Here is a 12,952-nt window from a genome sequence, read left to right on the forward strand (position 1 = left end):
ATTATTACTGTATACTTATACATTTAAATACTAAATAATGTGCCAAGGTCAAACTGTATAGTTTTAAGAAAATATGAGAGAAGTGAAAGTTAAGATTTGCATACTTATGTCTTGTAGACATAATGGGGAAACAGAGATCTGTCTTCCCTTTATATATATATATAATACTATTGTCCATTTACAATGAATGCATAAACACGACTACAAAGTTTTGCATTAGTACATTAAGAGTGAATTCGATGACTCAGCGTATAAGAAATGTGATAGGCGTTTCACTCTACTGAACAATTCACTGAATATGGACACTGAAGGAAACAAGAGGAAGAAAACAAAGCTAAGACACTCAAGACCAAGAAGTACAGGAGCACGATTCACAAAAGGAAACTATATAAAATGATGAAGACGGAGGAGGAAGAAGACGGGAGGGAGGAAGAGAAAGCAGAGTGAACGATGGATACAGACCTGTTGGCGTCCCACTTGAGGAGCACCTGGAATCCTCTCTGCCTGGGCCTTAGCACGTCCGCCGTCACACTCATGTGGATGTCTCGATGTCTGCAGGCAGGCCACAAGTAATGTAAGTTACTGTATTCTTACATATCATCTTCATCATAACACATGGTGGGACATACTTTAGCTACTATCTAGTACCGGGTGATGGTTATTGTAGGTCATGAAGCAGGAATAAGCTGAGGTAAGGTAAGACAATTATCAGGCAAGAACACTGGAGCAAAATGATCACGTAGCACTTGGAAGGGATTGGAGGACGGAGTGAAGGAACTGTGCCCAATTATTTGGATCATCGGGGATCAAACGCCAATCTGCAAGAAGTGAGGGCGTCGCTATAAGTCCAAGTGTGTGTCCTGGTTTGTTTCATGTGCTTCTGCTTCTCTGCTGTGACCACTTGTTGTCCAGCCTCAGAGAATGTTTCCCCATACAACTTATACACACACAACTCACCTGTCCAGGTGGAGCTCGGTGGTGATGGTAACAACTGAGCCGAAGGTGATAGCGGTGTTGAGGATGTAGAGCTGGTTAGGGAGGTGGAGCTCCAGATGGAGGTTGTGGCCTCGCGTCTGCAGGTGGTCCTCCCCGTGCTCATACTCCACCCGAACGCGGTAGTTGCGTCCAGAGTTCGTTAGCACCTGCAGGAACACCAACATTACATTTCCTCACAGTGCGATCACGTCGATAAAAAAGTATATATTTATTTATATTATTTATTTTATTTCCATTAGTCATAAATTTATATTGTTTTGCTTCAGTGAGAATGTAAGTTATTTGGTTATCATGGTTGGCTAAACTAAGTGGTAGTTAACATCTGACACTCACGTCTGTGATCCCTTCCCACCTTCCTTTTTTTCCTGCCTTCTGCCTTACCTTTCCTTCATGTCTGGTAGAGAACATCACTACGAACATTGTATTACAAACGAATATGTAAACAAAGAAAATTTACGCCATCAGGGACCCAGAGCTAGAGTCTACAGATCATAGTTTTTCACGTTCATAAGTCCATCAACCAGACTAGCAATACCAATTTGTTAAATATCGAGGCAAAGGTGATTTTTGCCATGATTACTGTAATTCCGATGTGTGAACTCTTGTTCACGTTAAAAGGATTTTAGACCAAGAGTATTTATGGAGCACTCAGATCCTACCTCAAGAGTATTCAATATTTAGGACGCACCACAAATCCTACTATAAGAGTTACTGACATTTAGGATGATCACAGACAAACCTGCATACTCCACGTTCTGGGGTTCGTGTTTAGTGGTCAGCTTGGTGCACTATGGGTGTACTCACGCTAGTGTCGAGGCTCATCTGGCGCTCGTTGGCGTGGAAGGTGGCGTTGATCCTGGTGAGACCGTAGGGAGGGAGGGTGACGTCCAGCAACAAGTTGTGTACTCGTTCAAGACGGGAGGAGAAGTCCCCATACGCCCCACCCACCTCCACTCGCCAGCTGCCCCCAGACTTGGCCTCACCCTCAAACTGTTGGTTCACATACACACAAACGCATTACAACTCAATCGCCTCACCAAACAGATAATAAACACGAGTGAATTTGAAAAGCACTATGTGATATTAAGCCGTAAATATTGAACAATAAACTATCGGTCAGATTAATCCAGGCAAAACAACAACTACTACATTTACAAACTTGACAACTTTCCAAGTAAAGAAAACAAAAATCAATTGTATTTTATACCTGTCATAAATGTTACTAGCTACTTTAAATAATGACAACATGAAACAGGCTTATATTCTCTCACACTAACCGTGTATATTTTGCCTCTCTTCTCTTTGATATGACCCTTGACCTCCCAGTGGACGTTATCCGGTACCTTCAGGTACCAAAAGCCCTGAGTGTCCAGGAACCCTGAGAGCTCCTTCTTCATGTGCAGCCGAGACTCCACCTGGCGATCTGTCGTGTGGAAATGACATCAGAGATAACATTGATATATATACACAAAAAATATACAAACAAGAAAAGAAACCGGAAAAAGAGAAACAGAGATTAAAATAGGTATTAACAATCTTAAAAAAATACACTTATATAATAAAGGCCAAGACAAAATACGCTGCTTTTTAAAATACTGTACAAGCCGAGTTCGTATCCAGATAAGGGAAGAAATCAACATGGGGAAAATATCTCACTTGTGGCGTACTGGACGAGGAAGCCCGTATTGAGAACGTGGTCGTCGTGGAACCAGTCGCCGCCCACCTTCAGGTCCAGGTTACTTCTCAGGTGCTGGAACACACAGAAAGACGTCGTTCCGTCACTATGTATGTCTCCACACAACACACCATGAATATGCATGAAAATGTCAGCTTATGAGAGCTAAAGGAGGCGGGTATGGGTGAAGCTGAAGCTAAAGAAAGCAGGTGTGGGTGCAGCCGAAGGAAGCAGGTGTGGGTGAAGCTGAAGCTAAAGAAAGCAGGTGTGGGTGCAGCCGAAGGAAGCAGGTGTGGGTAAAGCTGAAGGAAGGTGTAGATGAAGCTAAAGAAAGCAGGTGTGGGTGCAGCCGAAGGAAGCAGATGTGGAGTGAAGCTGAAGAAAGATGGAGTTGAGTGCAGGGATGGACTACCTTAACACTGAAGGTGGAGTTGAGGGTGGTCCTGTGGTCGGCCAGGTAGACAGTGAAAGCCTGGTAGACATCCACACGGTGTTGTGGGTCTTCAAAATTCTCGCCCAAGTTAATCTGTAGGTTGTTCTCCACTGACCCAAAATGGCGCTGGTAAGAAGAGAAAGTATCCAATATATTGTTTACGTTTATAATTCACTCAAAAGTACAACAAAGTGTGTCAATTTTATTTTTAATCTATATTATAATTTCCCGATGCAAATCTGCTGAAAGAAACAAAAATAAGCAGATATTTTTTGCAGAAAATACATTCAAACTCCTACAAAATACCTTAAAAACGCGTGTCATACACCCCTAGAGAAAGGGCAAACTCACCCGGTGGAACCACTGGCCCTTGAAGTTAAGGCTGGGGAACTGGGAGAAGAAAAACCGCCAGTTGCGCTCGAACTTAATGTCAGTGACCGTGGAGGAGTTGGTCTCCTTGTACTCGATCCTGAGGTTCTCCTCCGGCGCCCCCACCTGCAACCCCACCGCCAGGCTGGCTGTTTAGGGTGATGATCACTCCGACACCACACTTTGACAAACACTCTCACACTGACAACACAGACATACACTCTGACGATACGCTCGTACACACTGAAAGCACTCACTGTAACAACACTGATAGCACTTTCTCTCACACTGAAAGCACTCAAGTTATAAGGTGATCGCGTATCTCTCTCGAAACACACTGGTAGCCCCGCCCTTCAGCGTCTCTTGATAAACTCTTTTCAAAACTAATCAAAAGGCTCTGTCAACACAAGCTGCTTAGCTGCACACACTCTGATCAACAAACTCAACTCACCCAACACACTCATACTTTGGACAACAAACTAAACACTCCCTACACACCCCACACTCTGATCAACTCACTCAACTCACCCTAAACATTACTCACCACCTGATCCAACCAACTCCCTTTCCCCTCCCCCCTCACACATGACTCAATGGTCTGCTTACTCACCAGTAACTCACATCAGGACATTCTCAAATATTCTAGAAAACATTCAACACTTTCTCAAAACATGTAATGCTATAAAAACAAAGTTAAATTAGAAACCCACAAAATTCAATGAAGCAGACGTTCGAAATGAGGTTAAATAAGAAACAAATTATCAATACAATAGATGAAGGTGATAATAATAATAATAATGCTATAGCAAAGATCAGAATAAAATAGTATAATATTAACATAAAAATTGAAGACAGACTTTACAGGGATTGACGGTGATTAATATGTTCAATGCCAATGTTTAAGTGTCCTAGATGACAGGGCAAGTGCCAGAGTCTTAGATCAGAGGGCAAGTGCCAGTCTTAGATGAGAGGGCAAGTACCAGAGTCTTAGATGAGAGGGCAAGTGCCAGAGTCTTAGATGAGAGGGTAAGTGCCAGAGTCTTAGATGAGAGGGCAAGTGCCAGAGTCTTAGATGAGAGGGCAAGTGCCAGAGTCTTAGATGAGAGGGCAAGTGCCAGAGTCTTAGATGAGAGGAGAGAGCAATACCGCGGGGCTGTAGGCCAGGTCCAGCTTGGCCTCCCTCTCCAGGCCGTTGTCAGTGAGCTCTCCGTTGATGGTACCGGTGGCAGGGTGCCACTGGCCGGCCTCTCCTGGCACCTGGTAGTTCACCCGCATCTCTGCCACGTACACCCGCGCCCCCCGCTTCTGCCGCAGGTCTATCACGCCTGCGTACACATCCACAGGTAAGGTAGGTGAAGGTACAAAGTTAGTACGGCTATATTGCATTTGGAACGGATATAAGGACAAGGAGTTGAGATAGAACGGAGGAAAAGAATTGTGCCCAACCACTTGGATCATCGGGGATCGAACGCCGACCAGCAAGAAGCCGTCGTTGTACCGACTAGTTCAAGTGCTACCGACATTAATGACCCGCGTGTAGAAGGTACACCACTAAGACTCGATGAATAACACGCAATAATGTTCCCTTTATGGAGGGATAGTGAACGCCAGTTTATGGAATAACAAGGTAGGAATTATAGAGAATTACTTTATAAGATTTATCATATACACATAACTAGTCATCGAATTAGTTTTTTAAAGACTGTAATAAAAAATACTGCTAGATGATAGTCGTTGGTTGAGGGATGTATAAAGTATATAAACCTGTTGTATGATATCCACCTAATGTTTATACTGACTCAATGGTAGACTTAAGCATCTGACGAATATAGAGGCCCAGATGGCCAAATAGACAAGACCCTGTATTATTTTTTTCTAAAACATGGAAAAAAGATTACATATCAAGGAATTATTATATTTCTTTGTGGATATATAATATCTATATTATTTAATACTAAATTAAATTAACATAATCTTACCAATGTTTGATACATTTGCAATATGTATCAAACACTTTTACACACACACACACACACATGTGTGTGTGTGTGTGTGTGTGTGTGTGTGTGTGTGTGTGTGTGTGTGTGTGTGTGTGTGTGTGTGTGTGTGTGTGTGTGTGTGTGTTTACTAGTTGTGTTGTGTTTTTTTGCGGGGGTTGAGCTTTTGCTCTTTCGGCCCGCCTCTCAACTGTCAATCAACTGATTTACTAACTACTTTTTTTTTCCCACACCACACACACACACACACACCCCAGGAAGCAGCCCGTGACAGCTGACTAACTCCCAGGTACCTATTTACTGCTAGGTAACAGGGGCACTTAGGGTGAAAGAAACTTTGCCCATTTGTTTCTGCCTCGTGCGGGAATCGAACCCGCGCCACAGAATTACGAGTCCTGCGCGCTATCCACCAGGCTACGAGGCGTGTATGTGTGTATGTGTGTGTGTGTGTGTGTGTGTGTGTGTGTGTGTGTGTGTGTGTGTGTGTGTGTGTGTGTGTGTGTGTGTGTGTGTGTGTGTGTGTGTGTGTGAAGATGGCGGTAACTCTGGGGTGCACAGTCTTGTTGGACATTGAGCCTCCATGAACTCCGGTAATTAAGACTGTGTAATACTCCAGTTACATTACCTGTAACCTTGACAATCTCCTGCTGGAGCCAGGTGACGGTGAAGACGGGGTTGAAGACGTCTCTGCCAGCCTTGCTGTAGGAGGTGATCCCGGTGGTGAAGGTGGCCGTCTCATGGTTGTTCACCGTCAAACTCAGGTCCAGCCGCTTGTCAATATTCGTCCACACGTACCGACCTAAATAGGAACACATACAAACATACATATATTACATATAAATATATGCGGCATCAATGACCTAGTTGTTAAGGTCATCAGTGCTGGAAGAGGTAGGTAATGACGGGTAATGACGGGTGAAGGGTAGGGAAAATAGTGAAGAGTAGGGAAAGCAGTGAAGGGTAGGGAAAACAGTGAAAGGTAGGGAAGGCAGTGAAGAGTAGGGAAAGCAGTGAAGGGTGGGGAAGATGACGCAGAGTAAAGAAGCTGGTGAGGCGTTGAAAAGCTCATAAAGGTACAATTTTGATATATATTTCAGTCAATATCTGCATCCTACCTCTGGCTGACACATTCGTCTTGGGCGAGTGGAGATCCAGGTAGATGTTCTGTGACCTGAAGTTGACGTTGTATTTAACACTGTGTTCTCTAGGAGTGGCAGTGCCAGGTGTATTCACCGACAGCAGGAATGTTCGATATTCCTGGAAAAAAACAAAATATATCACCGGAAAATTCTGTAAATATTTCACATGCAGCTATAAAACAGGGTGTAGAACACAGTAGTGATGCGTGGCAACCATGACCAGATACTAACCACCACACAGTTTGTGAAACATTTTTACAAATCATCTGCTAAAAACTCGGGTATCTGATAGTGAAATTTAAGAACATCATTTCCCTTATACTCAGAGTAGGTCATCTTGACGGACCAGAATGTCGTGGAAAGATCAGAGAATTTAACTAACAGCGAGAAATGTGTTGATTAAAAGTACTGTAGACAAACATCTTGTCTGAAATATATAATTTCCGCTATTTTACTTCCAGAGTAAGTTTGCAACATGATAGATGTTGGAGCATTATATCAGTGTGACAACAAAGCACAATAGAAGAGATGACTGGGCTCACAGGGCGTGTCTCCCAGGTGTAACGCAGTTGGTAGGTGGACAACGTTGGATCAGTTTTGTGCAAGGCCAGCTGGAGCTGAGACGGCCCCGTCAGCGGATAGAATGGGCTCTCTGGAACCCTGGAGGCATTAGGGTACTGCACGTTCCAGCACAGTTTGGTTCCGAGTTGCTGTTGGTAGTCCGAGCAGCCAGTGAGCTCCATGCGGTCGCTGGTCACGCCCTCCACCACCTCCAGGGACCCAGCTTCAGGCGACCCATGAACCAGTACCAAGCTCGTCCTGCACACGTACACTACACGTTACCTACGTTATTTTATTAACATCCTCACGTATATCTCTATATAAAGAGTAACTTAGTGACACTAAAATTCTTATTTCGAAGGGTTAGTCATGCAGGGGGATGTAATCAGTATCCAGAACTGGTGAAACTTTGAATGGATTATGAAGACATCCTCAAAATCATAGGAGTGGATACAGTCATTGCAAAGCTCCAGGTATTTCATACCTCCACTTAATAACTATAGACATTGCTGATATTGCTAGACGAAATTTTATTTCCCTTGGAGAGCTATGATATGGCTTTTAAAAGCATGGAAATTTACATTTCATTTAAAAAAGATAGTCAAGAAACTGTTATTGTTAACTAAAAATCTTTATTAACATATTCTCAGAATGAGTGCGAGTATTGTAAAACATTACTCTACTGTAATTTTGAGACTAACTCAATTATAAATGTAAAAACATTTATGCCATAACATTTTTAAATTTAAATTACAATTCTACTCACGTCATGTTGACGATATCAATCTTGTCCCTGGGCACTTTAATATCGAGGCGGAGGTTCTCGGAGCCTTCCACGTCGAACCTGCCTTCCACCACAGTGGAGGAGTGGAGCGTAGCCGTCAGCTGAGCCCCTGACTGTGCCGCGTGCCCATCCACCAGCATGGACCCGATCACCTCAACACCCACGCTGCCACAACAATATATATCTAGTCACATTATGCCATAATGGCACATACGGGCTACTCATGCCCGTGCCACTTCTTGGGTAGCATAATCTTCATTAATCAATCTATCGGCATAATGGGACGTTAAATTTTATAGCTGAAATATTCAATATTGAACAGAAAAGTTGAAATATTTTGAATTAAATCTCCGGAGCCTTTCACACTCCCCTCGACATAGCAGCAACTCTTGGGAATTAGTAAATGTATTGAAAACACAAAAATAACACAAATTTGAGTCCTAGCCAAGGAGCATGATAATATAATGGAACTGGAAGTCAACATCGTTGGGCCATGGAGCCCCACCTTAGGCTTCAGTTTGCCACTGATGCCTCCTTGGCCAGTAGTGAAGAAGGAGAAGATGTCAACGTTGCCGCTGGCGTGGAGGTCGAGGGCGACGCTGGCGGTGAGGCTGAGGTTGAGAGGCAGCCCTGCAGTAGTGGGGATGATGAACGTTGACTCCGCCGCCAACCATGATTTGTGAATGTTGATAGCCTGCCGACGGACAAGCAAAGTTCTAGTTCGAGGATTCACTTTGCTGATGTTTTGGATTATAGGCCTTAATGGGCTTGATTAATATACAGTTTAATCAAAGATTTTTTTATTTAATGTAACACGAGGGACTTTGAGAACAAAATCCAAATGAAGAACCGACAGCGTATCACTCTGTCCTGGACCATTATCAAGTCGTGTAATGATGGTCCAGAACGGACAGAGACATCGTCTGTTCCTTCATTTTCCGATGTCTTAGTTGGGTGTCCAGCCGTTCTCGCGAGCGATCCCAACGGAAAGAAACTGTCGAACTAAAGTGCCTGCAGTAGTAGTGGAAGAGGCGGAGTGCTCTCACCTGTCCCTGGTTGAGGAGACGAATCCTCTCCGCTGGGTTGAGGGTGTTAATAGCCTCCATGATCTTGTCCATCCCGTGCAGGTGTCGATAGTATATCTCGCTCCCAAACGTCTTCATGTGCAGTGACAACTGAAAGACCACAAAAATTTCAGAGCCAATAACTGTTATCAGTCTGACAAGATACACATAGGCACACTCACAAACACACATTTAGGCACGCACACACGCTTCCTGTCTCACTCAAACTCTCAAAACACACAAACGCTCCCGGTCTCCCACGAACATTCCTAAACACATACACACAGCCAGACACCCAAACATTTCATTACCTCGGCGTCTTTCTCGAGGTATTGGGCTTGCTTGCCGGCCTGTTCGATGAGACTGAGAACCTTGGGGTTGCTAATGCTAGGAGAGTCGTCCTCGGAGGGCGTACTCCTGAAGATGCTGTCAGTGTAGCGGTCCCAGCCTTCCGCCCGCGCTCCAATCTAGCCGCCAAAGTAAATAATTTCTCTGTTACTTTCTATATTCAGTGTCCCTTCTTATTTGACTAATCTTTGGTCACTCAACACTTAGATGATTAAAGATTCTACGCAAATATGTGAAAAAGGGGCCATTTACTTAAATATACAGAAATAATTTATTCATTCCAGAAACCCCATTAAACTGTACTTATAACTGAGTATTGAATGCCTATATATCCACTGTTATTGTTTAGGTTGTGACTCTGCCATCCTGACCGGTACTGGTTACCTCCAGAAGGTTGAGGGAGTGGCCGAAGAGGTCGGTAGGTGAAGTTGAAGGTTGCCGAGCGCGGGATGTAAGACTTCTGCGAGAACACCATGTTGATGTCCGCTCCGCCTCCTACAAACACACACACACAAATTCTAAATCATCAGTAAGTCATCTAATTTTATCGTTTTAGTGACATTAGTCATCCAATCATTGGATTGGGCTACTTGTAGCCCAATTGGGATACTAGTTTGGATAATTGTATTCAATTGAAAAGCCTGGTATGTATTTCGCTAATTACTACTCTTTAAGGTTACTGTTAAAACAAGCTGGGCTGTGTATTCTGAATAGCGAATCGAGAAAAAAATATTAAACTACTTTTATAGTAAAGTTTGTAACTTTTAGTTCTTCAGCTCGCGACTTTCAGCAACTTCAATCTGGCATCCATGAGATTCCAATGGTCATTGTACAATAAGTGTCTTCTTCCTAACAATGCATTACTGGGCTATGAGTAACAGCTGAAGCTTTGAAGCCCCTTACCAACATTGAGATCGTCATAGAAGCCCGACCACTCGATGTTCCTGGAAAACCTTCTGATGTCTGGGGTAAACTTGGAGGCAATATCCTGGTTGGAGAGAAGCCCCTGCACCTCAGCGCGTGACGGAAGGCCTGTCTCCTTCAGGTTCTGAAGGTGAGTCCACACGAACGACCCCACTGCAGGCAAGAAGCAACATAGTATGATCTACGAGGGACGGTTGAAACGTTTTGCACACAATGGGGAAAAAACAGCGCTGCAAATTTCTAAGTTTCTTATGATACAAATTTGAATTCATGGGTATTTATTTGTTAATATGACTAATGTGATATAACTTATTATGTATATAAACAATTTTTTTAAGATAGAACAACAGCAATTAGACAACACATATAACGGGTGGACAGACAGCATCAGTATTGGGTACAGTGTCGAGCATGAGACGAGCCCACAAGCAGTATAAACTGGCTGGAGTGACAAGAAAAGTGCTTCAGTGTATAAGGATGCAGTGACGGGCAAAAAGTCACGATGCTGGAACGCTCAGAATGATGAACCGTTACCTGCAGTATTCCATAAGTGTCAGTTATAAGACTCATTTAGAGGTACCACCACTGGTGCACTAAGACCCATTTTATATATAATATATATGAATGATCTCTCAGAATATTTTTCTTCTTACTAATACTGATGGTGTAAAATTACTGAGGGGGTTAAATATGGATAATGAAGACTACAAGAAGCAGCATGATAACCTGGACCAGATATGCAGTAAGAATTGTTCCTGAGGTGAGGAGCCTGAGCTACGAGGAAAGTGAACCTCTCCACACTGGAAGTGAGGAGGAACACGAAGGGCATACTACTGACATAAGATTCTAATGGGAATTTACAAAACAGACAAAGAATGAATGCTCAAACCTAAGAACGGCAGAACAACAATGGCATATGCAGAAAGTGAGTCACAATAACGTGGCTGGTATGGGAAGTTTGGGCAACTCCGGCATATATGGGAACCCAGAGGCACAGATGAATGACAAGAGATACAAAAAATAAACTTCTTCACCGTTAGAACTGTAAATTAGTGGAAAACGGTTAGATAATGAAATGACTGAATTACAATATGTTCAAAGGTGGGACAAGGATCTCGTGCTCGACCCTGTAACCACAACTAGTAGTGAACACGCACACACGCACGCACACACCAAGCATCAAAGCATATAATATACAACCATAATCATTGACCTCACCTTGGTTGACCTCCTCGTAGAGCAGCATATGTTTAACGAGCTTGACGATCTGGAAGTCTGCGCAGCGCATCAGTTCAAGGTAGGCGGCGATGCGCAGCTCTGAGTCCTGGGTAGAGTCCATGAAGAGTGTCTGCAGCGGCTGTCTTGATATGTGGCACGGGAACCGTCTGTAGGAGGAGGTGGGTACAGGAGGTGCTCACGAGAGGCTGGTATGGAAAATGTGTGTATAGGAGGTGAGGTTGGACGGAAGGTAAAGGTGGGGAGTTACCTATGGATTTCTGGCAAATGAACCCAAACTTTTAACACCGCCCCCAGTATTAGTGCTTCATGGAGACACTATGTACTTCACAGATCAAGTCAGTATCCCCACCAGCTGGGGGAAAATCCAGCAAAGTGGGTTTAATATCAATTAAAATGGCTGAGAAGAAGCAGAGTACGATATGAAGTGACACAAAAATGGAGTGTCTGGTGTAGCTCACCTGAAGGCGGTAATAGCGCCCAACCGGATCTCGTTTTCAATAATGGGATCAAAGAAACACTTGGCCAGACTATCAGGGATGGTCTCTGTAACCGCAAGGCCAGCGTTGCCAATCCCCTTCAGTGCCATCAGAACCTATGAGGAGAGACAATAGTTTGTTATGTCTGATGAGATGTTAGCTTATGTCAGTATTAGTTACAACTGTGGTGGGCTATGTTAGTAAACAATCTCGTTCCACGTGATGCTAATGGGTAGCAAATACGAGCATAACATGATAAAAGTATAAAGAAACGGCAGAAAGGCCACTGAGCCATGCTAGGCAGCTCCTGTATGTACCCAACTGAGCTCAGAAACCTCAATATCAATAACAATATCACACATATATGTCAAACCATCGCATGAATCAGTCCAGCGACCCCAAGTCTATTATGTTACAAAACAGTCTTGTATAAGTCATCTATATAGTTTACTGGGAACTCCCTCTCCCTCTTACTACCGCCAATTGAACCTATATTGTATAGCATTTCTTTAACATTTTACAAATGTATGCGAAAGGCATTATGTTCAGATAAGCACTAATGTCTGCTCGAAGTACTGTTCAGGTTCGAACTTCAGTTCAGATTTAGTGTTCATCTACCAGTAATACCTATCTCCAGCTGTCTTACAAAACGCTTCTCTCTAGACCCCTAAGAGGACCAGAAATCTCTTCAGGCGGAGGATCGAATACCTACTGACCTGGATCTTGGCTTCACTAGTATCCTCTCTGCAGCCTGTGTGAAGAAATCCCTGGAGGGCGTCCATGACGCCGCGGACGGGCGGGTCTGTGCTGCAGGAGAGGTGGTCGCGGCAGTACGAGTGCACCAAGGAACCAACCCCCAGGAAGGCATCTGCAGCCACCGACTCAGACTCCAGCAGTGGCGCCGCCTCCACTATTGTGTCCAGGTCTGGCCTGAAACACAGGGTGTT

At 43.8% G+C, this 12,952-nt stretch overlaps 1 protein-coding gene across 1 annotated transcript in view; it reads right to left on the reverse strand.

The window, feature by feature from the left end:
* Positions 1 to 12,952, reverse strand: part of LOC123761054 (uncharacterized) — a 72,818-nt gene that overhangs the window by 42,495 nt on the left and 17,371 nt on the right. Inside the window, 21 exon segments of the mRNA XM_069339343.1 lie at positions 463 to 552; positions 958 to 1,142; positions 1,801 to 1,986; positions 2,274 to 2,419; positions 2,653 to 2,746; positions 3,084 to 3,230; positions 3,456 to 3,599; positions 4,620 to 4,798; positions 6,096 to 6,269; positions 6,586 to 6,727; positions 7,152 to 7,428; positions 7,937 to 8,120; positions 8,462 to 8,648; positions 9,001 to 9,129; positions 9,330 to 9,485; positions 9,751 to 9,786; positions 9,788 to 9,861; positions 10,270 to 10,443; positions 11,509 to 11,675; positions 11,988 to 12,121; positions 12,722 to 12,935. Coding sequence (XP_069195444.1) covers positions 463 to 552; positions 958 to 1,142; positions 1,801 to 1,986; positions 2,274 to 2,419; positions 2,653 to 2,746; positions 3,084 to 3,230; positions 3,456 to 3,599; positions 4,620 to 4,798; positions 6,096 to 6,269; positions 6,586 to 6,727; positions 7,152 to 7,428; positions 7,937 to 8,120; positions 8,462 to 8,648; positions 9,001 to 9,129; positions 9,330 to 9,485; positions 9,751 to 9,786; positions 9,788 to 9,861; positions 10,270 to 10,443; positions 11,509 to 11,675; positions 11,988 to 12,121; positions 12,722 to 12,935 — 3,219 coding nt within the window.

This window comes from Procambarus clarkii, chromosome 41 (genome assembly GCF_040958095.1).
Source record: "Procambarus clarkii isolate CNS0578487 chromosome 41, FALCON_Pclarkii_2.0, whole genome shotgun sequence".
NCBI classification, from domain to species: domain Eukaryota; kingdom Metazoa; phylum Arthropoda; class Malacostraca; order Decapoda; family Cambaridae; genus Procambarus; species Procambarus clarkii.